General features: G+C 40.8%; 1 protein-coding gene across 1 annotated transcript in view; it reads left to right on the top strand.

Moving 5' to 3' along the window:
- Nucleotides 1-26,612, top strand: part of myo1d (myosin 1D) — a 74,005-nt gene that overhangs the window by 41,510 nt on the left and 5,883 nt on the right. Inside the window, exons 17-21 of the mRNA XM_044013988.1 lie at nt 2,366-2,589; nt 3,188-3,326; nt 4,195-4,299; nt 4,458-4,571; nt 11,506-11,660. Of these exons, the coding sequence (XP_043869923.1) occupies nt 2,366-2,589; nt 3,188-3,326; nt 4,195-4,299; nt 4,458-4,571; nt 11,506-11,660 (737 nt within the window). The remainder of the gene's footprint in view (nt 1-2,365; nt 2,590-3,187; nt 3,327-4,194; nt 4,300-4,457; nt 4,572-11,505; nt 11,661-26,612) is intronic.

The following is a 26,612-nucleotide window of genomic DNA, read 5'->3' as shown; positions in this document are numbered from 1 at the left end:
AAATCAGATTTAGCCACTTTTTGCTTTGCGACTGTGGGTATTCTGTATTCTTTGTTCGACATGCTGAGATTTTTCTACATTTATGTTTCTAAACACCATCAATGCTGAGTTTATTATATTACGAAAGCCCGACACTATTGCCACATCAATAATGGAGAAACAAACATAATATAATATCATTTACAGTAGAAAAAAACCCATAGAATACCAATATGTGCCCTAGAAAAAACTGCAAAAAAAAAGAAAAAGAGGGAGGCCCATAAATATCATACTAGATTTAATTGTGTATTTTTGGAAATTCAATTTGAAATCACAATAATACGATGCGATTTTACAAAATAATAATTGGTTGCATGTTTGATTGCAAGCTTCGTTTCACTCGCAGTGTAGTATTTACACCATATGGCCACTTTGCCAATCATGTTTTGAGATGATGATTTACCATAATGTGCCGAATATGGCTCGCCTCTTACACACAGACGACTACATCAGCTGCCGTCGAGCCAGAAGGTGGAAATTATTCATTTTCTCCAACTGCCGTCACCATGAGCATGTGGGCGAGTGATCTCAGGGGTCACGTAGTGATGAATATGTACAGTAGCTGTTCTTGAACGACGTATTGAAGCTATGATCCAGTTCTGCCATGTCGGCCTAAAAGCTATGAGGAATTTTGTACACAGAAAGCAGGTCAGTATTTTGTATCAGTAATTTAAAACTGGGAATCCAACAAGGCCAATTTCAGCCTACTGGACAAACCACATGATTACACTAACACGGAAGCTTTAAAGATCATAAAATAAAACCCTACTTTTCTGAGACTGGCCTAGTGCATAGATTGCTGCCTGACCTTCTTTCATTGTTCTCAGTTAATAGTCAGTTATTATGACTCTCACAGCAGAGACGACTCCATGCTGCATTCCTTTAGTCCAAAAATGAGGTTACACATTATAAAATAATGCCAAAGTACAACATCAACACATATTCTAGACTGAATATGTTGCAGATAATACTGTTAAAAGGTTATCACATTTCGATGGACATGAAACGAGGATTAACCTTCCAGTCGGACATGACTTATCTTCTTTTTCGGGCCATTTATTACGGCACCAGTCCCATCAGGTGAGAACAACCTCCTCCACAGTTTAAATATGCAAATAGGAAATCCTTTTTCTTCGCCCGCTGGCCTCCCCCACACTTAAATATTCATGATCTCCATGAGCACTGTGCATTATTGCAGTGAGATGAAATCCTGGAGGTGGCCTGTGAAGCAGAGTGTGTGTAGCTGTACTATTGCTGATTGCATAGTGTTATTGAGGTACAATGTAGTCATTTAAATATGTAAATAATTGAGAAGGTGTGTGTGTGTGTGTGTGTTGGAGAGAGAGAATACAGTGAAAGGTGAAGCATATGGAGGTGATTTTTAGTGAGAGTGGATCAAGAATTATGGTTCCCTTGGGTCCTACTTACATCTATTATTCATGTTTTAGAGGGTCTAATAGCCATTCAACCTGTGCTTGGTTACAGGCATGAGGGTCCTTATTTCACTCCATATTTTTGCCTGAATCCATTCATTTCCACCGGAAATTAATATCTAACAGTGTCTAGTGAATTCTAATAATATACAGCGATGATATAATTTGTACAACTGTGAGTTGAAAAACACGCACATGTGGCACACATTTGTAGTCGAGCCACTGCAGTGCAGTTGTGCTGTATTTACAGATGATTTAGATGTTAAGGCACAAGGTGGAGCCTCTTCATGGTCAGCTTTTTTACCACCAGTGCGTAAAGCCTAAAATAGCCTGGGGGGGAAGTGATGACAATTCTGCTAAATAAATCACATCTAGATGTAGCAGTTCTAAATGTCCCATAATCCTTTCTGCATTAGTGCAGCTCCTCCTCAGCTTATAGTTGTCAGTTGTTAAATAGCTTATGAGTCCTCTTGTGAGCAAAGAGTGAGAACTACTCATTTTTCTGAGATTGCAGAAGAAATGAATAAATGAGACGATAGCAAATTCTTTTGAAATGTATACAAAGATCATCTCATTATATTACACTGCGATAAACGATGTCAAATAACAAAATGAAATCAGTGTAAATAGAAAAGCATAAAAACATGAAACATTTAAAAACGATACAGAGCATAGTAAAAATGCATAAGAAGTAAAACAAACAAACAAAAACAATGAAGTCCAACTCAACCTGTGTTAAACGCCATGGAGTAATAGTAGGTTTTCAAAGACATCTAAGAGCCGAGGAGCTGCCATAAGAAAATAAAATGAGAAAGACACATCACTTACAAAGAAAGAAATGGTGGTGAAATGATAATTATTGAATATAAAACTGTATCGTCTGTCGTCTCCAGGTGTGGAGGGGCACCATCGCCAGAATGCGTTACCGGCGGATGCGAGCGGCGCTCGTCATCCTTCAGGCGTACCGCCGCTACAAGGTGAAGTCCTACATCCGTGAGGTCATCCGTCGCTTCAAGAACGTCCGCTCCATGAAGGACTACGGCAGACACGTGAAGTGGCCGACGCCCCCCAAAGTCCTGCGCAAGTTCGAGGAGGCGCTCAAGAACATCTACAACAGGTACTCAGACGGGGTCGAGAGCAATGCCGGTGATTAAATAAGTAAACGGATAAGTGATAAGTATGAAATGAGACCACATGTAAATGTTGAATAGTTTACTGTGTGTTCAGCCAAGACGGGGATGTATCTCTTACAGCCAAAATGTTTTTAAATTTGCCCTTTGTTGGAGAAAACTCAGCAGCAGGACACAAACACATCGGGCCTCATGTGGTACTTTACATCCAGATCACTCCATTTGAAGAATCTTACACACATTTCCTTTTGCCTCGGGCTCACACTGGTCATTGATTTTCTTCCTCCATCAAAGACTTATCACGGCCTTTCATCACAACGTGTGTTTGTTTTGTTTTTTCCCATTTGAAGCTGAACACAGTTGGGAAAATAGCCGTCCTAGAAAATGATGTTGGCTGTCAGGGTCTATGAGTAAAAGGCCAATAAATACACCACACCTGGCATCTGCTGTAGTCCTGCTCTGTCACTCCACTGGCCCAACCATCAAGGAACTGTACACTACTCTCAGTAGAGAAAATAGTTGTGTTTTTTTCCCCCTCCATACTCTTGATTTTCTCTTTGTGTGTTTTGATGTGTTTACCTCCAGGTGGTGGGCATGGACACTGATCAAAGGCCTTTCTCCAGAGGAGACTCTGCAGGTGAGGGCCAAGGTAGCCAGTCTGGAGGCCCTGAAGGGCCACAGGACGGACTTAGGCCTTCAAAGAGCCTGGGAAGGAAACTATCTGGTAAGTAGGAGAAAATCTGTGAATCTATGTATCAGCTGGTGTTTGTGTCTCTAAAATTAATTTCAGAAAATGCCTGTAAAATTCATATTAATGCTGTAATGTATATGATATCAATATTTCTTGATTCATAACAAGAATCCTACTTAATCATATTATTATTATTATTATTATTTCAAATAATACATGACCATCATCTATGGTTTATTTTAACACATACTACATACTACGTCTTACATGTTTATGTTGATTCTTTACCATACCATACCACCAAGATGTTTTTGATGTTCACAACATCTATTTATTTAAATAATCAGTCTCTATTAAAATAACTAAAGACTGGATGTAGATTATCTTTAACATTTCCAACAATTATTTAACGATTTTATTTTGTGTCCTCTTATGATGTGCTGTCCTCCGTGACACAAATGTGGCAAGGGGCCAGTGAATATAACTAAACATGAATATTGTATTATTGATACTTCTCCATTTAGGGGTCGCCACAGCGGATTATCTGCATAATAGATATTTGTTCTTGTTCAAAAATAAAAACTTGAGACACGAGAAACAAACACTAGACAAGTGAACAAATCCAGTAGTGGACCCTGAAAAGTGATTATTCGGGGCTGTAATAATGAATTGGACAGACAACCTAAAGAGAGAACTGGCATCTTGTCCATTTAAAGCACTGTCCTGATAGAACAGGTAGATTTTTAATGACCTTTAAGTGAGAAGGACTGTAAATAAGGTGTATTGGGTTGATATGAGCCGGAATAAGTAACTGTTAACTAACTACTTTCTATGCTGAAGTGTTTTTAATGGGTTCTCTGCGTGTGTGTGTGTGTGTGTTTTATTTAACAACGTCTCACAGAAGCGAGACAGCCCCGACACAGCAGCGTCATTCACACTCGTCTCCAGCGAGCTGCAGCGGAAAGACAAATTCATGAGAGTCCTGTTCTCCTGCAATGTGCGCAAGGTGAATTTAACCAACACTGACCACACGCACACACACACACACACACACACACAGTCCCAAAACGTATCTAGATAACAGATACACCCAACTGTTGGTGTGTTTGTGAGGGCTTAACTGTGTCCTGTGGGGTGACTAATGAGGAGCATTGTGTTTCCCAGATCAACCGTTTCCACAAGGCAGAGGACAGAGTGGTGCTCATCACTGACCGCCACCTGTACAAGATGGACGCCCTGAAGCAGTACAAGCCCATGAAGAGCATCCCCCTCTATAACGTATGACACTTTCTGTTATTAGAAAAAAACAAACACCACAGGGTATCATGTTTGATGACATATACTGCACTTATTAAAGCATTTTAGAGCAGGTATTGCCAATATCCTTTGCTGTGAATCCAGCCAAGGGGGGCGGGGCACATCCATTGTACTCCTAGTGCTGGTGCCAAGCCTGAATCAATGGGTGGGTTGCATCAGGAAGGACATCCTTGTGTAAAAAAGAAAAAAGAAGATGATTCATAATGTAGAGTATACTGGCTGAATATAAGTGATTATAGATGCAAATTCAAAAAGCACTGCTTCATGTTTTTGTGAACCAGTGTGCGTTACATTGAGAATGGCTCACGCAGAATTGCTTTGTTATTCGTATTAAATTGCAGACTTTACGCAGCCTGAAAATGAAAATCTAACGGCGCACAATACTTATGAGTTTCATATTTATATATGAAGAGGAAATATGAATATGTGACAAATTAAAAGCTCACGTCTGCCTCGATTAGAGATTGTAAGAATTCAGGAGAGGCAGTTTACTCACAATCTAACACAGTTTCTTTGGCATCTTTGGCAATGTGATAACAAATTACATTCGCACTCAAAAGTTATGTTTATTTTTATGACTTGTATCTTGTTGTTTGATTTTTCTTAAGAACACCTTCAGGCTGTAAATGATTATGACCAACCTGTCATTTACGCGTCTGTTGCCACAAACTCAAAGATGTGCAACTTGATGGTTATAAAATGAAGATGAAACTCTCTTTATGGTCATTTAACCAGCAAACACAGATTCACAGGTTTAATCAAAGGAAGTAGTGAAAATGCTGGTACTTTAGTTTCAGTTCTACACCATACAACACAAGTAATTTTTCCTCTTTACAACTCGTACAGTTTTATGAGATTTTATCATGGATTGGTGTAAACTCGTTTATTGTGATTGAAAACAAGTATTAGCTGAAGCTCTATTTGAGATTAGTGCTCTGATGCACCGGCAGAAGCTGAGGTGACACATGACAGCGTTACCTCTGATTTCCCACCAGTCCTAGTTTATATTTGGCAACATTTCAATTATGCAAAACTTTCTCTCACCTCAATAATTGGCTTGTTTGGATTCTTATTCATGCTCTGATAGGTCGCCCGCACATGAGGCTGTTCCCATGGCAAATGTATCCTGTGTGTGTTGACTTCATTCAACAACAACAAGTGCTGCAAAAAAAAAATATTGCATTTCCCCCAGTCATCTCACACACTCTGCTTTTTCCTTTTAATGTAATGACCTAGTTAGAAAACAGCAAATACACTTTTAATTTCCAGTCTTTATTCTAAGCTACCTGCACTGATTCTCAGCCTCGTCATGTAATATTCCGCTGATCTTATGCTTCTTTTTTATTTCCTCATGGCTAAAATCCTCTGGGAGGCACAAACTCAACAGCTATTGATCAGCTTAATCGAGCAAATGGATTTTGTCGTACTTAATGAAAAGAAAAAGGTGTCACTGATAGAGAGGAGAAACCGAGAGCAACAAAGTTATAAATAAAACATGTGCATGATACAGAATTGAATAAGACACTAAGATAAGATAAGAAGATAAGATTTTGTGTTTTTTTTCTCTCTGTAAATGTGTTTAATCAACATCCGTGCCACTATTTGACAATTTAAAAAAACACATTCTTCCCAAATTCCCATAAACAAATTACAGATGTATATCAAACCCGTTATCTAAACACACTCTACACTTCAGCAGCCGTTTGAAGTGAAGATAACCAGCTACTGCAGTATACCATGTCCTCATGCTGAAGGTTTAAAAAAAAAAAATCATATCACTAGAGCATATGCATGCTAATTTATGCAAGGTCTTTCGCACAAGCTGCAATATTGGAAAACATGAAAAAGAAAGTGATATTCCTCATTAATGCTGTATTATTGCTAATACAGCTCAGTGCACCACCGACCTTGGAGGTGAGAAAGAAATAAGACAGGAAGAGAAGGTGAGAGCACATTAATCTCTGTGCCCCCCCCCTCCCTCGTCATCTGGTGAAATGAGTGAGATATGAAGCTGCTCTGCAGTGACAGCCATGACAAGACATCCCAGTGTTCAATCTGACAAAGTGACAAGAGGGAATTAGAGAGCCTGGAGACGGACACGCAAAGCTTGTATCGCTGCATCTGGAAGTAGAATGTGGAGATGGGAGTTTAGACAGATGGTGGCAGAGGGAGAGAAAGAAATTGAGGGAGACGGAGAGCAGAAGTTAAGGGGTTTTGTAGTTTAATGGTCATTCAGGGTGTCACACAAACTCTTGACTTGATTCATGAGGCTCCTTCTCACACCCAAGGCACACTGGGAGCCATCAGAGTTGTAGGACAGAAACAGGGGACTTTGACCAAGGCACTATAATATACAGAATTAAATATTCTACTTTTTGTTTTTTCCAAAGCCAAAAACAAACTGTAAATCTAGCGACAAGTGTTGTTTATGTATCAACAGCCTTAAATAATTCTATTCCCTTTGAGCCAAAGAGCTTCATTAAAGTCCAAAAACAAAACGAAAACACATCAGTGAGTCACACTCGTGCACTGACATGTTCCCGTGTTACTATGAATACTCACGCACACACACATGCTATTTTATGATGACTCAGTCCCACATCCACAGTCATGCTGTTGTTAAGAGGCACAACAAGGTCAAATGTTTACGAACTGAACGATTTTGGTTTGAGGAGGATTTGCGCAGTAGATTCACAGTCGCCAGCTGTGAGCCCGAGACTGAAACACTGTGACACTTGTGAAGAATCTCATATCTTTGTTCCCCTTAAAAAAAAAACCTCATCTCTTTTTTCCTTTGTGCTCCTGTTGTCTCATGATGACGTTGTTTCCTTTTCTACAAACACCCTTACACTTGTGAGTTTGCCTCGTGTCTTGATTTGTTTCAGCTAAAAATTGTATTTGTGTAAAAAGGTAAATTATTAATTGGTCATAATTTGTGGTGGATCATTGCTACTGCTCCGTTGAATCCATAATATTAGGCTTATTTAAACGGCATTGGACAGTAGATTGGTCAAGATAAAAGTCAAGAGGAGTAGCAGAAAGAAAACACGTTGAGGAGGAGGAGGAGGATGAGCCAGCGATAGGGATCTAGACTGAGAGTCACAGCAGCGTGACGTGGAGCTATATTGATCGTAAAAGGTCAAACAGAGGGGAGAGCAGTTAGCTCGTTGTTGATTAGCACCAATGGGCTAACACCGCAGAATGCTCTTGGCTGTCCTACACCGTGTACTTAGTGCCGCTCCTGCAGGGCAGCAGAAGAGAATGGCCCCGCTGATAGATGGAGAGTACTTTAGTGAGGAGCCAACAGCCATCTGCCAAAGGATTTATGCACCAACTAATGCCTGCGCCGCAAAAGTGAGATCATTGCGCCACATTTCTCACAGAATAAAGGAAACACTGCTCAATAAATATCTGATCTGAAGTGAGTCATCTCACAGCTTTTCACCGTCTCTGTTCACCTTTCAGTTTCCATCTTTTTCACTCTATTTCTGACTCCCCCCCATACACACGCCTCTCCCTATCTTACTGTTGTCTTTCCCCATCTTTCCCTCTCTGCTGCCGCTTCTCTCTTCCCGTCGTTGTCATGCCAACTTCCCAGGAGACAGCGTTGTCATGGATACCGAGCAGCAGGGCAGATCAGCTGATGTCTGGTGTCGTTCAGGCATGTGCACAAATCGGTCTCTTTTCCTTCCATTTTTTTTCTTCTGGCAAAGCTTATTTTTGATCCCTGCTTCTTTTGTTCTCTGTGCATTTTTTTCTCGCCTTGTTTGTTTGTTTGTTTGTTTGTTTGTTTGTTTGTTTTTCTACATATTGATCCCTCCAAACACCACCAAGCTCCAGTGTGTCCATATAGACGTTATAGTGAACACTTAAGTTTTATGAACAAAAAAGTGGCTTCTTTCTGGAATAATTTCTCAAATAATTCAAATCTATTAATACATAAGATCTAAATGAGGATTTGACTAAATTGTTTTTGCTAAATTGATCATTTCAGATGACTATTTTTTAAATGTCCACTGCAATGCACTCACAGCCTCACAACATGAAGGGCTGCACAGCTAAGCTGATTATATTAAAGTCATTTGATCACCGAGCCTCCAGTGTGTGCTCGTGCTGCTCTCGTCACCCCTCATATCATTACAGCACTGTTGGGATGTGTTATATAACCAATAAGACTCTCCCATAAGAATAAACCGGGGGTTTAAATTATGTCCTCATGACAACCAGTGAATTCAGACCAGAGAGCGCGTGACACAAACCACCGTGGTCCAAGTTGTCTCTCACTAATACTGTAGTGCCGAATAGATGCAGAATTATACACAATAGTCAATACTTGATCAAATTTCTCATCAACAGTCTAGGATAAAGTAGAAAATCTTAAATATAAGAAGCAGGAATAAGGGAACATGATCAGCAACGACCAATCTCACTGTAATAAATCAGGAATTTTCTGTTTTAGTTTGGATTTCCTACAGATTGCACAGCATGCAGTCTGGGGCCTTGAATTAGCACAAATGAACTCACAAATCATTGCACAATTTAGCCTTTAAATTCTATACTCTTTATCATTCTCATCGCAGTAATGAAATGTTTGAAGATCCTCAGGTTTTTTGTTGTTATTTTTTTCACATTTGCCGCAGATTGCAGTGACAAACAAGTGAGCAGATGGCCGGGTAGATAAATGCCTCTAATGGATTTCATACTTGGGGTAAAACTGATTGAGCGACTTAAGACAAAAGCAAACGCAACAAGGAAACAAATCAAAACGTGTCATTAGCCGATTCATTAGAACACAGTCGCTCGTTCCAATCAGTTAAGCCTTTAATAAAAATGTAAATGTCACTGGTTTCGCACAATTAACTGCGCTTGGATTGCGAGACAGAGAGGTATTGCTCAAGGCCCTCATTCATGGTGATGATTATGTGTAGTGTTTGTTTCTGAAGTCACGGGCGTCACGCTGGAGCTAAGTAAACTAGCTAGATGTGTAGCCGCCGGTGACAGACTGTCCCCGTTCATCTCCACAGCGTCACAGTGTTGGTGAGTGGATATTAATGCATGTGGCTGACTGCCCCATGGCTGTTTCCTTCACACTCAAATGCCTGAGCTCAGATCACAGAGACATATCACAACACAAGGGAGGAATGTAGAGACATTATAGGATAGTATAAGACAGAATACTATGTTGTTCCTGTTTTCTCTGTTTTAAAGCCGCTCTGCTTTCAATTGATATATCGGAAGTGCTTGGGCCGATACCCAGTATCGATATTCCAGTGGTTGTTGCTGGTCTTTGAAACAGTGGAAGCTCTTTTCAGGCCCAGTTATTGATGCGTACATTCTGCAAGTGAGCAACCAGAACAAGGAAACGCGATTATTATGTATGAACAAGATGCTACAAAAGTGTTACAGTGTATATGTACAAACTAAAATAAATACACAGACTTCAGACTTCCCCTCGTGTCCGCACCCCGCCCACTGCTTCATTGACTCCCAGAGAAGCTGAACTTCCCTGGAAGTGACGTTTTTGCCGCATTTCACAAATCACCGTCGAGCTCACTGCAGTGAAAAAAATCTATTCTGTGTCGTCCCATAGAGAATAGTTGAAGTTGAGCTTCTAGTGGTTTTAATTCAGAGGCTTCTACGGGAATACGAAAATCCGTGATAAACAGCTGATTCTGAACGAAGCAGTTACACAAGTTCTAATAGCACTATAGCACATGTTTAGTATTGAAATGCAATTACAACACAGTACAGTTCAGTAGTGAAATTAACATAATATTTTGCCTGCACATGTCGCATCAGAGGTAGATATACATTCTTAATTGAGCAAAATAAATAAATGTAAAGTTAAGTACTAGTTGTAAAGGGAGCCAGTGTAGAAGTCAAGGAGGTAGAAGCCTATTTCTCCTGCTGGTCATGAGTCATAATGTCAGATCTTGGTGTGTTTGCAGATATAGACGATAATACATTTTAAAGCCAATATCGTGCCGATAATACCTTGCATTCCTAGTCCTTTGAGGTCCTGATCAATACAGTTTATTTCAGCACAGAACTGGGAGGAGAAATCCGACACATCTATAGCCCCCAGATGATTTATGTGTTCATTCATTTATGTGGTTGCTTTTGCTGAGTTTTTGTGGAACAATCCCTCCCTCTGTATTTGTGAAATCAATTGAAGTAGGTAATAAATAATGGATCATGAAGATCTTTTAGAATAGAAAATATAATATCATTTTACTGTGCCTATTATGACTGTCATTCACAGCTGTGCCTTTTCTGCTGTGTCAAAAAATCTCCTTGAGGAAACCAGTAGCATGGTTATTGTTTGGGTGGTTGTGGCATCAATGCTTCATCTTCTGAGATACACAGAACAGTTTAAATGGCAGAGTTTAATGGATAAGATGTATTTCTACATATAAATGTTATTATACGTTTTTTTTTTCCTATTGAATGAAGAGATTTGCTGAACCACACCACAGTCCTCTGGTCCTCTCCTTCCTTTGGATGTGAGGGATGATGATTTGTAGTGTGGTGCAGTCACCCCGGGGATTTCATGTCCTTTGGGCTGTGTGTAGATTCAAACTCCCTGATAAGCATGTGTGCAGCTGTGTGTGTGTGTGTGTGTGTGTGTGTGTGTGTGTGTGTGTGTGTGTGTGTGTGTGTGTGTGTGTGTGTGTGTGTGTGTGTGTGTGTGTGTGTGTGTGTGTGTGTGTGTGTGTGTGTGTGTGTGTGTGTGTGTGTGTGTGTTTGTGTAAATGCTGCATTGGTGCTATAATAGATTTCTCCATGCGTTTTTCCTGCCCGTGTGCATGTTTCTGTTTCTCTGCAGTTTCCACAGTAAGCACATGTTTATCTGTGTTAAATTGTATGTGTCCTGTCTTTCATGGCTCTGTCACAGGTGACAGGAATGAGCGTGTCCCCTGGGAAGGACCAGCTGGTTGTGTTCCACACCAAGGACAGCAGGGATCTGGTCGTGTGCTTGAAGGGTATGGTCCCTGCCAATGAGAGCCGCATTGGGGAGCTGGTCGGCACCCTGCTCAGCCACTTCAAGAGGTAAGCAGTGGGGGAATCAGTGGGAAACAAGTAGTGGTTGAGGTACTCGTTTATCGGCCAGTTTCATCTGTTGTCCAAAAAAAAGTTTGTTTGAGAAATGACCTGTGGCTGAGACCATGGCAAAGGTTTCAGCCTCTTCTAATTACTATGCACACAAAAAAATCACTCTTCGTTAATAGGCGGTGTTTCCCACAGGTTGAGAATTTACTTGAGGTGGTGGTGGGTGGCGTATAATCAATGTGCGAGCAGAATCTCATGTGGCCAAGGCTATTTTCTCTCACCGTAATTACCAGGTGACCTCTGAATGTTTCACACACACACACACACAGGTGATTGTTAGAGCACCAAAAAAAAAAAGCCCACGAGTTCCCACTCAACGTCTGTTGCACACAACTCAGACAAATGTGTGGCCAGTGATTAGCTTGAAAAAAATGAAATAAGGTTGTTTTGATCACTCGGATTCTTGTTGAGTTTCAGTGCTAGCTCGTCCTTCAAATGGAGATTTTTTTAGGGGCACGCTTCTGTATTTTTTTCCACCAGATTAACCAAATCCAAGGAAACTAATCTCATGAAAATTGCAGTTTTTTTTACTTTTGTTTTGTGTGTTTGTTTGTTTGTTTGTGTGTGGTGATGACATTACATTGTTGAATCTTTGAAGGGGTGACCCTTGAAGCCTCCCTAGTGAAGCTGATAAGCCGAAACACTTCAAATGACACAATATCAGATCAAATACTTTTGGCCCATAAGTGAGGTGCTCACCTCTGTATGACCTGTATGAGGCTGGAGGATTATCGGGCAGTCACAGCTGTCCTCATTTAAACCGCAGTGGTCAGTTAAGCTGTGCTGAGCGCTCTCTTCAGGACAGGACAGTGAAGGCGAGAGTTAGTTTTGTTTCCACCCTCCAAAGCAGAGGAACACACTAATATAGATGCTTAAATGAAGTCACCATGACACCTTGAATTCACTTCTGGAGCATATAAATCCTTATTTGTCACTTAAAGACATTCTAGAATAGGCAAACAGCACATGTTATGTTATGTGTTTGTTTTTTGGGTGATCACAATACGGTATAAGGTTACACTCACTGCATGTGGATTTCTTGTCCGTCCCACTTAACATTAGGTGAGGTTTGATAAGGGCAGTCAAAATGTTCCTCTGATTCACAGAGAGCTGTATTATATAACAGAAAGAGTTGTTGTGTAACAGACTACTGTTGCTAAACTACCAGTCAAAGAGTTATAGAATGTTTATGTTGAAAAACATTTTCTTTTGTCCATCACACTTTTGTGAACACAATATCTTTGGTACAAATGTTCACGAATGTAAAACAGGACTTTGGTTAAATAATAGTGATATTTCAGGAACTTCTTTCAGATTAAGCAGAAACATACTGTTACCCACTTGTAACATACACAAAAATAGGACTTTATTTTTAAATCATGATGGTTATGGTCAGGGGTGAGGGTCACTGTGACCTCAGATGTGAGCGCTTTGTGGCACTGACTTATTAGGATTAATAATGAATCTTTTATTTTTACATGAGGAACAATCATGTACCTGCCATGGCCAAGGTCAAAGGTCACTGTGACCAGAAACAACTCAATGGTACAGTGGTACTGTCACTCAAATCGGATCATTCTTATTTTTTGGCCCATTGATGAAGCATGTTTTTATTTAATTTGACTGGTGTTTGAACAGACTCCTGCACAATGTGTGTGTGACTGTGTATGTGGGTGAGAGACGGAGACAGAGAGAGTGTGTGCACGCTGACAGATGGGCATTCCTCTCATATTGGTGTGTGTGTGTGTGTTTGTGTTGTCTCGTATCAGAACCTTTTCTAGCTTAAACACTGACCTTGTGAGGACCAGTAGTCCTCATGGAGACCAAAACCTGGTTCCAATGAATCAGTTTTTTTGTCACCCACTTTTTTCCCACTTAAATGAAGAATCAACTTAAAATCATTATGATGCTTCTGTGTTTGTCTAATTTACATTCTATTACAGACTCGGATTCAATCTTTTACTGTAAAACTTGACTGAGACACAGTAAGTAGGGCAGTGTAGGGCTTTTATTTTCTTTGAAGGAAGTGACTATGACATCGAATATTTGTCAATTGTATTTATTCTTTCTCAATCCCAGCGTCCTCTGTTGTTGTTGGAATGAGACATGTATCTCAGATCTACTGTCTGATGATCGAATAACACATTTAGCTCTGGAAATTAGTAAAAATCTGTATTTTTGGGTGAAGTGGCCTGTTAAATGAATCTAAGTCAGTGCATTTTCCTTAAAAGGATAGCTCCTTGAACCCGTGTGTGTGTGTGTGCGCGCGTGTGCTCCATCATTGCCAATCTGTGATGGTATCTCTTTCATTGTGGAGCTCACTTCTCTGTAGGTGTCGGGCTATGAAAGGCCTCCGCTGGGCCTCACGTAATGACCCGCCATGTGCTTTGCATGCCGACTCATCCATCATTGTAAAACCACCGACAGGACAAAGGGCACACGGTGCATGTGCAAATATGCCTGTTTGTTTGCTCGCATTTCTGCATAAGGAGGAATTCCTATGAGGAAGCGTGCGTGTGACTGCGCTTGTGGCTAAGTATCTCCACAGCATATGATCTTTTGCATGCAGTGTCCCAGTATATCGCCACTCCCTGTACACGGCTTTAACCTTTATCTCTCCTTCAACATGCTGCAGAGTGCACAATATGCACAATAGTCAGCAAGGCAGCTTACAGCAGCAGCGCTTTATCCACTTGAAAGTGACAGCGAGGCAGAAGCAGACTGTTAATAAACCCTCTTCCTGTCATGTCTGTGTCTGGCTATTTAAATGTCCATGTGCCATATTTGTTTTGAACAGTGTTTTTTTTTATTTGCATGTCATTTTGAATTAGATTTTGGATACGGTTTAAATAGTGAAGTAATATCAAGTAGTTATGTATCAATACCACTCAGAGTTGCCACAAACCAAAGTGATTCTCAGCAACTCATTCATAACAAGATCACCCTCTTATCAGCCATGACACACCACTTGTCTAGAGACATACTTTATTCTTATTTTACCCATAAATGAGGAGGGATTAGATTTCCATGCTTTCAGCCCTCCTTCCCCTTCACTCCTCATCTTTCGTTTCCCCGCTCTCTCTCTTTTTGCATTCTATTTTTGGCTACTTCTTTGTACTGATCTCAGTCTACCCCCCACCCCCGGAACATCCCCCTTTCCTCCTACTCATCTTTTTCTGTCGCGCCTAGTCTCCCCGTCTCTTTTTATCCCCTGGTTTCGTGCTTCTTCATTTCTGGGGAGAAGGCAGCGATGAAATATTTATGGATGTGCTTCTGCTCTGGCCTATATTTAGACGAGTTGTGTAGACACTCTGCACCCTGCATCTGTCTCAGAAACACTCTCTGTAAAACCTAGTGGACTGTTCAGGCGATCACAGTGTTCCACCCTCTCTAATTGATAACCAAAAAAAAATTGTCCAACCAAGAGATGAGGAAACCTGGCTTGATTTGAAATAGACTTGTTTTAGACATGGGCTTGTATTCTAAATGTACCGAGATTATTTTATGTATGCTTTAACTGATTTTCTGTTTAATTCACTGTGGTTGCTTTCTGCATATCGACCCATTGATGAAATAAAGGTAAAGAAATCATGCAGCTCAAATAGATCCATCAGTGCAAGAGTCATGTTTCAATAATGCATTGACAGACTAATGTTCCTGGTTTCATTCACTAATATTTAATGACTTCTTCCACCTTTTTATTCCATAAAATAACTGCTGACTTATCACTACATACATATTTCACATTAAAATCCCATGCAAAGTTACTTATTTTAGCTCTTAAATACAAATGAATATATCATAATAATAAGTAGTAGAAGAATTATAGACTATGACCTGTCATTATACCCATCAGTATGACATGAATGTGTGGGTGCATAGTGTTTTGTAGCTGGTTTCTCTGTTAACGACCAAACCGTGAATGAAATAGAAATGGAAGCTGTGATTTCAGATGAAGAGGAATCTGCTGTGCCCTGAAGCAAGATGTTTTACCCATGCTACAGTAGACTGGCTGAATGATGCCCAGAGGGCAATCAGAGGTTGGAGGAGTTGTTATGAGTTGAATAGGCAGTTTTACTTCATCTTTTATAATTTTTTTGAAATGTCTTCTCATTCATTTGTCTTACTTTGCTCATAGTAATTCTTTTGCTGCAGTCTTTCCTACATCACACCTTTCCCATTGAGATCTGAAAAGTTAAATGTGGAAATGTCCCACCACATCCTCAATTCTCAGATGGCAAACTTCTTCTACTACTACTAATAATAAAATACTTATTCTATAAATGTGTTTAGATCATGCCGCTGTGCAAAATGTGTTTACTCTTTTTCTCTGAGCCGTCCTATGACAGCTATAAATCCCAAGATCTCATAATCTCCACTGTCTTCCTGTCATTGTAATTTTGTGCGTTGTGTAAGCAGCTGAAATTGGTTTTTCTTAAAAAAGCTCTGTGGATTGTTTCTGTAGCAACAGCTTGACTTTGGTTCCACCGACTGCTACCTACCACTGCTGACAGTGTCCACAGTGACTGATTGCTTGTATGTGGGTGTGTGTGTGTGTGTGATGGGAGTCATTGACAGGAAGTTATTAGCCCTCGGCCAATGTCCTCTTTGACTTTTGTTGAATCAAAAAAAGACGGATGCCGCTTTAACAAGCAGATAAACGTAGCATTTAATGGGGACACATTTTATAAAGAACGGTCTTACTGTGCAAATCCTTTTCATACAACGACGCTAAACTCAGTTATTATATGTTCAGAATTTAAATGGAAGATGTACAAATACATCTTCCATTTTGCTATTTTTCTCTTTATATTGAAAATTACTTTTTGGGAGTTGATGATCCACTAGATTTCAATATATGGGCTGCGTCATAAGAAGAAGTTTAGTGGGAATCCATGACTAACTGTTGCTTAGATAAATCTGTCTGAATCAAAACTGCGGGTCTGTGAAGATTTTCCGTCGCCAGTGTTTTGGGGAAACTCTGGATTAATGGATTAATCGATAAAGAAAATACTCATTTGTCACAGCCGCCGATGGTTTATTCTCGAGGTTAAGAATTGATGTCAGCGTGACATTTGTCTTAGTTTCTCTCCCTTCCTCCTCAGCCCAACCTAAACTGTCCAGATCCATCTCAGAGATAGATGTGTACACATTTACCACCCTCATATCTGTCTTCAAACACGACTATGTCCATTCATAATTTCTCTTTCTTACTCTCTTCCAACCTTCACCACCACCACTTGTCCTTTTACCTCCCACTCGCTCTCATTCTTCCTCTCTTTCCCCTTCTCCTCCCCCCTTTCCCATCCTACGCCATGAGTCAGCATTAGTGTGCAGTGCACAGTCTTTTATCGATCTGTGGTACACTGTTTATGCCCTTACTCCTGCCCTCTTCTCTGAGGACCCAAAACATTTAGCCCCATGTCTCTGTCGCTGCCAAGCGGATTGGATTTGTGGGAGCGCGGAGTCCTTGGTCGGTGAACAAAAAACAGGATGAAAAACTGAAGGATTGTGGGAGAAAAAGTCTGGAAAAAAACGGGGAGATGGGAGGAGTAAAAAGACGTGGAGTATGAGATCTGTCGTATTGATCAGCCTGTGCGTTCCTGGTTCAGATGACCTATCCAGAATCACGTTAGTCTGCAATAGTGATACATGGCCATGAGACATGTCAGTGAAGTTTACTCATTTGTGTCGTTTGAAACCGTTGTGTTTCTCCACAGTGACACGTTTAGGTGTATGAAGTCAAGACGTCACCTATAAGAATCTGAACTCATCAAGATTCACTATTTGACTTAGGTTTTAATCCAGAATTTAGAGACCACCTACAACCAGGCACCTATCTTGGGCAATAGCAGCTGTCATTCAAATGGGGGTCCACTCATGTGATCGTTAATTGTCTATTTTTCTCTAAATGGGAAGATAATGAACCTCATTTACAAAACTGAGAGCTGAAACTACCAACTGAGACCATTGACTCCTAATGAAAGTCTTTACTGACGTTGTAAATCATGTCGGGAGTTTCCCCCAGGTGGCTGTTCAGTATATTTGTACTTCCTGGTTAGCTTTAACCAGTTAAGTGGAAGACCGCATCCACTTATAAACAGTCTAGGGCTTGACCATAAAGTAATTACGCAAAAACAAAGGAGCAGGATGTGAGGGCTGGTGCCCATACCTGTTAAAAAGATGAGTGAGATGAACAGAATGGCAGTAAAAGATTAAAAGAAAATGTAATTGCACTAATGTAAAGAGCATGTGATTTGCAGCACATCATGTATCTTTCTTTCACAGAAAGTATCCGATTTGTTGAGTGTTTTAGTTGCAGAGGCTAGTACGTGTTTAAGAATAAAGACTGTAGTTGAATAAATGTGTCAAAGTGCATTTTTTTGTTCATCTGGAGATGAAGCTAACATTATTTATAACAGTGAGACAAAAAGGCGATGACAGGGAGGGTGGCAGAGAGAAGTGATGACAAAAACAGAGAGAGGGAAAGCCGAGCTGCCTTTGTCTCCCTCACCAAGGTCACCCCTTTCTGCTGAATCAAATATTTCAGACTTGATAGAAGTGGGCTTCTTTCTACTCCTCTTTCCCTCCATCCCTCCGTCTCTATTCCCTTTTTTCTCCATCCATCACCCGTCCCACTGCTATTCCTCCCCCTCCCCCACCTGTTTTTCACTTCACATTCCACTTCTCTCCATCCTCCTCCCTCCCTCTCTCTTCTCCTCTCTCTCCTCTCTGTGGTGCTGCGGCTGCAGTTCCCATGGCAACCACTGGATCCATGCATGTCTGATACATATGCCATCCATTAATAACCCTGTTGGCTGGAGATAATAATGGCACATCTCGCCCCAGACCACAGACAGAGGAATAGAGACAGAGCTACATGCTAACAAAACAATGGAGTAGAGAGCAGGAAAAACAGGAGAGGGATGGAAATGTGTATCAGAGAGAAAGAGCTTAACAGACCGTTCAAAAATGATTCATCATAGTATTTATTATAAACATCCTAAAATATTTGTGTGTGCATCTGCCAGATGTAAAATCACTCTCAAGGGTGAAGACGGCTCCCATGCTACTTATTATTTGATTCATCAAGTTTTAAAGATTTTTTTTCTGTATGCAAATGTATTCTACAGGTGCATGTGTTTACACAACATTCCACATTTTAAGATTTTGCCTCTCATGTATCAAAAAAGTGTTGTTTATTTATTCGCAGTAGTTTATTGTTTAAGAAGAAGAATTAGATGCTGCCTCCCTTTTGGTTGCCAAAGGGTCTTGAAGGATAATCTTTGTGCATTGTTGTTGTATAACTTCCAATTCTCCCAAGTCCCAAGTTCCCAAATTCTCCTGCACACATAAATGAGACTTAGACGCACACTTGGAGTCCTTGTTATGTGGGACAGTGTGGAGGCCGGCTTGTCTCATTGGCACGGTGCTGCAGCCTGAGGGAGGAGGCTGGTTGTGGATGGAGTTATAGATGCCAAGTGGCCAGGCCAATTTGTGTGTGTGTGTGTGTCTGCATGTCTGTGTTTATGACCGCAATATTAGACTCTTCTTTTCTGACTGTTTAAGTGAAAAGGTGTAGTATGTGTCCAGGATTTCTGAGAATATGAGTTACTCTGACCTACTTTTCCTCTGCAGAGACCTTTAATACCGAGCAATCTTTCTGTCACCATGTGCTACACCAAGGACAAACACACTTTGCAGTGTATGTTAATTTGTCAAAAGTGATGATCTTACTAAAGCCTCTTTTGCACTAAAGTCAGGTAAACAGACCAAAAACAAACATTTATCATTCCCATTGCCTGTGGTTGGTCTGCATTCTGGTGTTGATCATGTTAAAGTTGTTTTTTGTAACTTTTACCACAGTTTTCACTAAAACAATGTTTTAGTGAAACAATGTTCACTAAAAGATTCATAGCTACCAGCTACGCTAATTTCCTGATTATGAATGGGCATCTTAGTGTTAAGCTGGAACTGATGGCAGAATTTGATCGCTTCCAAAAATTAAGCAGACGAAGAAGGATTAGCTCACCCAGGTCTTATGTTCTCATTAATATCATTTGGATTCATAGCCAATAAAAGCCTGCGCGCATTGGCGGATAATTTGACTCAAGTGTGAATTCCGATTAAACGTATTCATACTGGTCAAAACCCCATTTAAACTTGGGATTAAGTGGGATTTTTGACCAGTGGGAATGAGGCACAATACATTTTTCTAATGTCAAACACTGGCACAAAAATGCATCCATGTGAATGTGTCAGGGATAAAGAACACTTTGTGAATTGGGGATAAAATGACATGAGGAGTCAACAAAAGCACTGGATCAGTTGTTTTACTGAATTAACTTGACAATCCATGGACCAAACCAAGCCGTGTGAAGACATCACTTTAGGATCGAAGACATTTTGATGAACATTATTTCTCCATTTTCATTTCAAGACATTTTACTGATAGAGCTAAAAAAAAACAGCTCTTTTCACAGCACTTTTCACAATGAAGCCTTCTAATTTAGCTTTGACCCGTTGACAGATCCAATACTCAGAAAAAAAGACATTTAAGCCTCATTTAAATGCTGTCTGAGATAAGAGTTGTTTGTATCTAAAGTTTACACAGTTTGCGTGGAATTCCCTCTGCCTCTGAAGTGTATTTGGAATGCTGTCACTTCATTAGCATTTATATTTCATTCAGAAACTGCTTTTTTAAATTGTGTTTATCAAAGCGTTCTGCTCTGAATGGCTGTACAGTACAAAAATACATTTAAACACTGTCCCCTGCTGTTAATTAGCTTCTGTTTTTGAACACCAATCACAAACACATAGCAAGTGCAATTAACTTGAAAGGCTCCCTCCAAATTTGCCTCCTGCTGTCACACCATTAATTTAAGACCTCATCTTTTTTGTAGGATTTATCGACAGTATGCATCTTCTGTCGGCTTCTCCAATTTAGACGGTCACCACAGCAGATCATTTGCCTCCATCTTGCCCTATCCCCTCTTCTGTGATACCTCACATGTCCTCATGTCCTCCTTAACAACATCCATAATCTCCTTCTCTGTGGTTTTCCTCCTTTTATTTATTTTTTTTACTCCTGCCAAGCAGCTCCATCTTCAACATCCATTATCCAATATAATCACCATCCCTCGTCCTCTCCCTCGTCCTCTCAACCTTGCCTATGTTACTTTATCTCCATATACACACACACACACACACACACACACATGCAAATGTCTTGTATATAAGCCTTATATATAAGGTCATCTGTTAGCTGCTGCTTGGCCACTCACTTGCAAAGAGACTGCCTCTGTATTCCCATGATAATATATACATATGTGTGTATGTATATATATATATATATATATATATATATATATATATATATACACACATATCATCACTTACAATAGTATAGCATCCGTCTGTCACTGTGGATAAAAGTATCAGTTAAGTGCCGTACAGTTAAGATGCTTCAGTTTGAGCCTTGCTATAGCATAGACTCCATCTCATCATTGACCTCTACATTTGCCCCACAGTCCCCACCCCCAACCCCCAAACACACATGTTCCACCCAGCAACAGCGGCATACCATCTTCCATTGTCAGACCACTTATGATTGGCCTTATACCACTCTCTCCGCCCTCCTTCACCCTTATGCCTTTCCTTTTCTCCCTGCCCCTGCTCCTTCGTTCTCCTGCCCATCCTTCATTCAGCTCCCGTCCCCGCCTCCTTTCTTCATTTCCCACCTGCCATTAATCTGCCCCACCTTATGTTTTTTCATCAAGCTTTATTTCGCGTGTCCCCCCTTCCGTCTTCTCCCCGTCCCTTCACCTTTCTTCACACCCATACTTCATCTTCTTCACATCACTTTAGTCAATGCACCTCTCATTCATCTTGTGCTGCAAAACCAACTTCTGCAGCCTCCCATGTCCTTTAATGTCTGCCTTTGCCTTTGTCCTTCCCTCTAATGTCCCAGAGTAAATCAACCTCACTGACCTACGATAGACATATATCAGCTCATTATGTAGATCCAACAAATGGTAAAACATGTGTGTCAGGTAAGCACAGAGGAGTTCAGAAGCATAAAGGACTTAAAATTCTTCAGTCTGCTCAGACGTCTCATACAGCTATACATATTCTTTTTTAATAATTATAAAATACACCGTATATGTCAATAAAGTAAAAATAATAGAAGTCGTTTGTGTAGAGGTTTCACTTTTAAGACTTTATCCTTAAAACCACAGTGAAACTGATTGATTCTCCATCTTCAAACCTTCCCACCACAGAAGCAGCATGTCAGCAGAAGAGAATAGATGATCCTTTGATTGACACATTGATTGGCTTTAATGAACAGAATTGGAGGCGCAGACACTAGAAAAGTGAGTGGTCTCCCTTCGGTAATGAGCAACTAATTAAGGCTGCCTGTCTTTGTCTCTGTGTGTTTGACTCACTGTGTGCCAGCTTATTAAGTTACACGACATGTTTTCAAGCCAACCCTTACTCATGCTTGACATGGTTAGAGGGTCCGACTGATCACTGAGTAACGTTTGACTCAGTAGTTTCATGGTATAGAGAGAAGAACAATGGTAGGATTCAGAAGTGGGTTGACCTACACACTTGTGTAACCCTCCCACTGTTTGGCTTTTGTGACTCGCCAGTGTGGGACCATTTCCACCATCTGTGCTGCGACTGCAGTGTCCCCCAGAGACAAGCGTGTTTGCTCCGTACATTTCCGGTTCTGTTTCATGTCCCGCTGATCACTTAAACAGGGTGATGTAGAGGTGACGAGGCTGTCTTTTCTTTAACCAAGGCGTCTCCGAACACAACAGCTTGCACAAGTGGTGGTTATTGATAGCCGTCACTCACCCGCTCACCCTAGGGAAATGGGGGAGAGTGTATCTCCAGATGCCATGTGGTCAACGCGCATGTTGTAGCCCACTCCATTTTCTCTCCTTGCAAAGAGTTGTAAGGAAAACATGTCATACCATCCACCGGTTATCAGCTGCTTTAATTGTCACTATTAAAGTGTAATTTAATCACATAGTGAAGATCGATATTTATATGAATGTACATTTCTGTTATTGGAGACACTTGTAGTCAGCAACTCTATTTCTTCACTGCAGCATTCCCACATCTCGCTTACTGTGCAGAAAGAAAGAGAAGTACTATGTGGGAATATTAACAAGGAGGCCTGATTTAAACCTGTTTTTACTGTTCATATGTTGCCACACTTCAAGTGGAGCCTTAATTGAGTTAATCACGTTAATAAAGGCAAATGTATCTTGAGGCACTGCCGTGCACTGATACTGTATATACGGCAGTGATGGAAAATTGGTTTACAATGTAAACCAGTGGCCACTTTGGCACAGTTTATCACCACTCTCTTTGTCTGGCTTGTGCAAAGCCCTGGAGCAGGACTGATGCTCAGCAACTGTGTGTGGACTGCTTTGCTTTGATGTAAGACTCACTTGGCAGCTTCACCTCTGAACTCCACTTCTCTATGTATACTAAGAACCGACCGCCCCACCCTTTTTGTTCTTTCTTTTTATATCTTTTTTTTTACCCCCTCCATACACATTTTAATCAATACCATTTTTGCTGTCAGTGCATTTCCCCTCTGCTAGTCTATTTAATGGCCTACTTGTTAAGCTCTCCTGTTGTGAGTACAGCTCTTTTGTCTGCAGCAAGTAGAAAAGATAACAGCTGAGAGGTGGAGATACACAGGGAGAGGGGAGGCAGCAAGCTGATATAAAAGGAGATGTCCTTACCTGGACCTGCTCTACTGTTCTGTACCTCAGTAAACACTGCAAGCAAAAGGCTGCCCATGGCATCATTTGTTATAATTGTTAAGATTCTCAGTTATCTTAGTCATTCTCAGTCAATTCTAAAATAAATCTTAATTATTTCCAAAAGGTTTTCCGTTCTCCATTGGACCTAGATTATAAAATGTCTTTTTTCCTGTAGTTTTGTGTTGTCTAACGCAATAACCACTGAGTGAGATAATAATGCATTTTATTTATATCACACATTTAAAACGACTACATTTGATATAATAATAAGCCTCAAAGTGCTACATGGCAAGAGCGATAAAAACACACAGTGAAACACCCAGGAAAGCACATTAAGAGCCCATACATAAGCCATTTATATGCTTTTGAGAATAAAAAAAGTTTTAGATGAATTTTTTTCAGCATGAAAGTGAAATTCTAATTGATTAAAAGTCAGGTTAAAAAAAAGGATAAGGAAGCCTCCTAATGCAGAAATAATCTGCCGATGTTTCACTAATTTTATGTCCAAACTCTTGCAATATTAAGCCTTTTTTTTAATTTTGAGTAAAAACTTCTGTATCATTCTTCAAATAGATAATCGAAAAAATCTTCTTCTAAGAACATCTGCATTGTCTCGCTCTCTGGAGCTGGAACATTAGTAAATCATGTACAACTGTGCAGCAATGCTAGTGATAGAACTGCACTGACGTTAGCCTGTGGACAGTCATTACACTTACACCCTCCAGGAGCATTTCCTGTGTGATTGACACCATGCTTGGCGTGTGTCTTTCCATTTCCTCTGTAGCGTGAACGCAGCACACTTAAGCACGTGCAGCCATGTGAGACAGAGGCGGCGAGGGGGGCGGGCAGGTGGGAGTGTGTGACAGTGAAAGGAAGATGTGCTGTGTCAGGTCTGGTGTTAAAATGCAGATCCATAAAGTCAAGAGGGTGAATGTGTGGGAGAAGACAAAAACACATCCTCTCTTCACTTTTTTTATCTTAATGCTCAGGTGATTGAATTATACAAGTTAAAATACTATAGTGGTACTGAATCTTGGGTTTTGCCATTTAACGATGACATGAAGATGAATATTCTGATCATCTCAAATATTCAGTCATGCAATTGTGAAATAACTGTGTCAGACATCTTTGCGTCTTCATTACATCATCGTTTTGATATGAAGGTTCTGATTTATTGATGAACTCACTTAATTATACCCCAAATGTTTCCGAAAAAGCCCACATTGGTGTATTCAACTCAGGAGAGATCGTTTTATCATTATTGTTATTGTTATTATTCCCTGTAGCATCCTCCACTCTGTCTAAATTAAGAGCAAACCCTTCACCCATCGACTGACGTACGAGCATTAATGCTTTCTCTATTTGTTTGAAAATACTGATTATTTAAAGCAATTCAACTGTAAATGAACCAACAGCGTGCTGTTTTTTAAAAGCTCACATGTGCTCCTGCTGTGGCTGACAACAACATGTTCATAATGTGTGGAGAAGAGCCTTTGTTAAATCTTCGTAAAGGCTGACACACACACACACACAAATGCACATGTTTTTTTTCTCTTATTTCCCTCTTGATTTCAGTGTGGTCCCACAAACTAAAATATGAATGTATGGACACTGTAGTTTCCTTTTGTTTGTTTTTTTATTGAAATTAAGTTGCAGCACCTGGTCAGAACTGTGTGAGAGGAGGAGGTGGAGGAGGAGGAGGAGCACCGGGTCTTTGAGACATATGGACCTATTGCTGGAATCTAAACATCACTGGTCTCCTACTTTTTTTTTTATCTGTTTTGTGACCATTTCATTCCTTCTGTCCTCGGTTCACCTCGCACAGATGCAAATATCACCTCCCGTCGTTTGTCCCCATGATTGAATAGGATTATGTTAAGAACAGACAAAGAAAGAGACACCGACAGACTTTTAGAAAATGGCTGTCTCGCCATTTGAAGCGAGGAAACTTTGATCAAATCCTCAAATCACTAATCTTTAAAGCAAGTCAGCTTTGCAGCGTGGTACTCCTCCATCTCTCCCCCCCCATCCAACCTGCAGCACTCATATATTTTTCAGCAGCAGAGGGCTTGGGGAAGAGCCAGGTACACTATTAGAGGGATGACTCAGATGTGGTACTGGATGGCTTCATAGACTGAAGGTAATCCTGGCTCCTCAGCCCCAAAATAGCCTGAATCATTGTTCCTACCTCTTTCCCCCCTAACTCTCTTTTTACCACACTTAAATCACGCTGATGCCTTTTTCGCCGCAACAAAATTTGCACTTACTGCATGTTCTTCATTTTCTGCAGAACCTCTTTTTCTTTTTTCACCACTTTTAGATTCACCTTGTTCGCCCTCTTCCACCTCTTTTCCTCCAAAGACGGGCAAAACTCTTTTGGGGATAAAGTGAGCTTGGACTTACATGCTATTAAGGGCAAAGGAAAGAATCGATTTTTCCAGGCCGATCCAGGCCACACAGTGAAGGACAAAGTCTGCCCTCGGGGCTCTGACTGCATGGCTCAGACCAGCTGCGGATGGAAAGGCCATCCACTGACCTTAAGACTCAACTGATCTTGTTTCTCTACTCTCAGATGACACCTTCTCTGGGATTTTATTGAAATGCCAATGTAGCACTGTGGCGCCGGCGCCGATGCATAAGCGAGGTGTACTTAGTATTGGCTCTGCAGAGGCGTGCATGTTTGTGTGTCTACCTGTCAAACGCTGTCCTAAAGGGACAAGTGTCACAACATGCTATGCACTTGACAACTGTGGACAAAAGCTGCGCCCCAAGGAACAAGTGTGTCTTCTGACAGCGAGTGTGTGCGTTTGCATGCGTATGCGATTGTACTGTATACACACACTCTATTTGTGATCATATTCCTGTGTTTGTGAGCCAAACCCAGTGTTCCCGCTGTTGTTTTCACATGACGAGAGACGGACACACAGAAAGAGTAACGGTACCATCGGCTGGCTGGCAGCCATGACAGATGGGAGAGGTTAGTTCACTAAGGGGGTTGCCGTGGAAACCATCATCAGCGCTACCCGAGTATTTCAACTCACTTCCTAAGCTGTGATGCAGAGCTGCGCACACACACACACTGCAGAGGCGTGCAGCGTGGGCAGCAGCA

Source organism: Solea senegalensis, linkage group LG18 (genome assembly GCF_019176455.1).
Source record: "Solea senegalensis isolate Sse05_10M linkage group LG18, IFAPA_SoseM_1, whole genome shotgun sequence".
NCBI lineage: Eukaryota > Metazoa > Chordata > Actinopteri > Pleuronectiformes > Soleidae > Solea > Solea senegalensis.
Note: the sequence above shows the minus strand (reverse complement) of the source record. Positions and strands in the feature narration are given on the sequence as shown.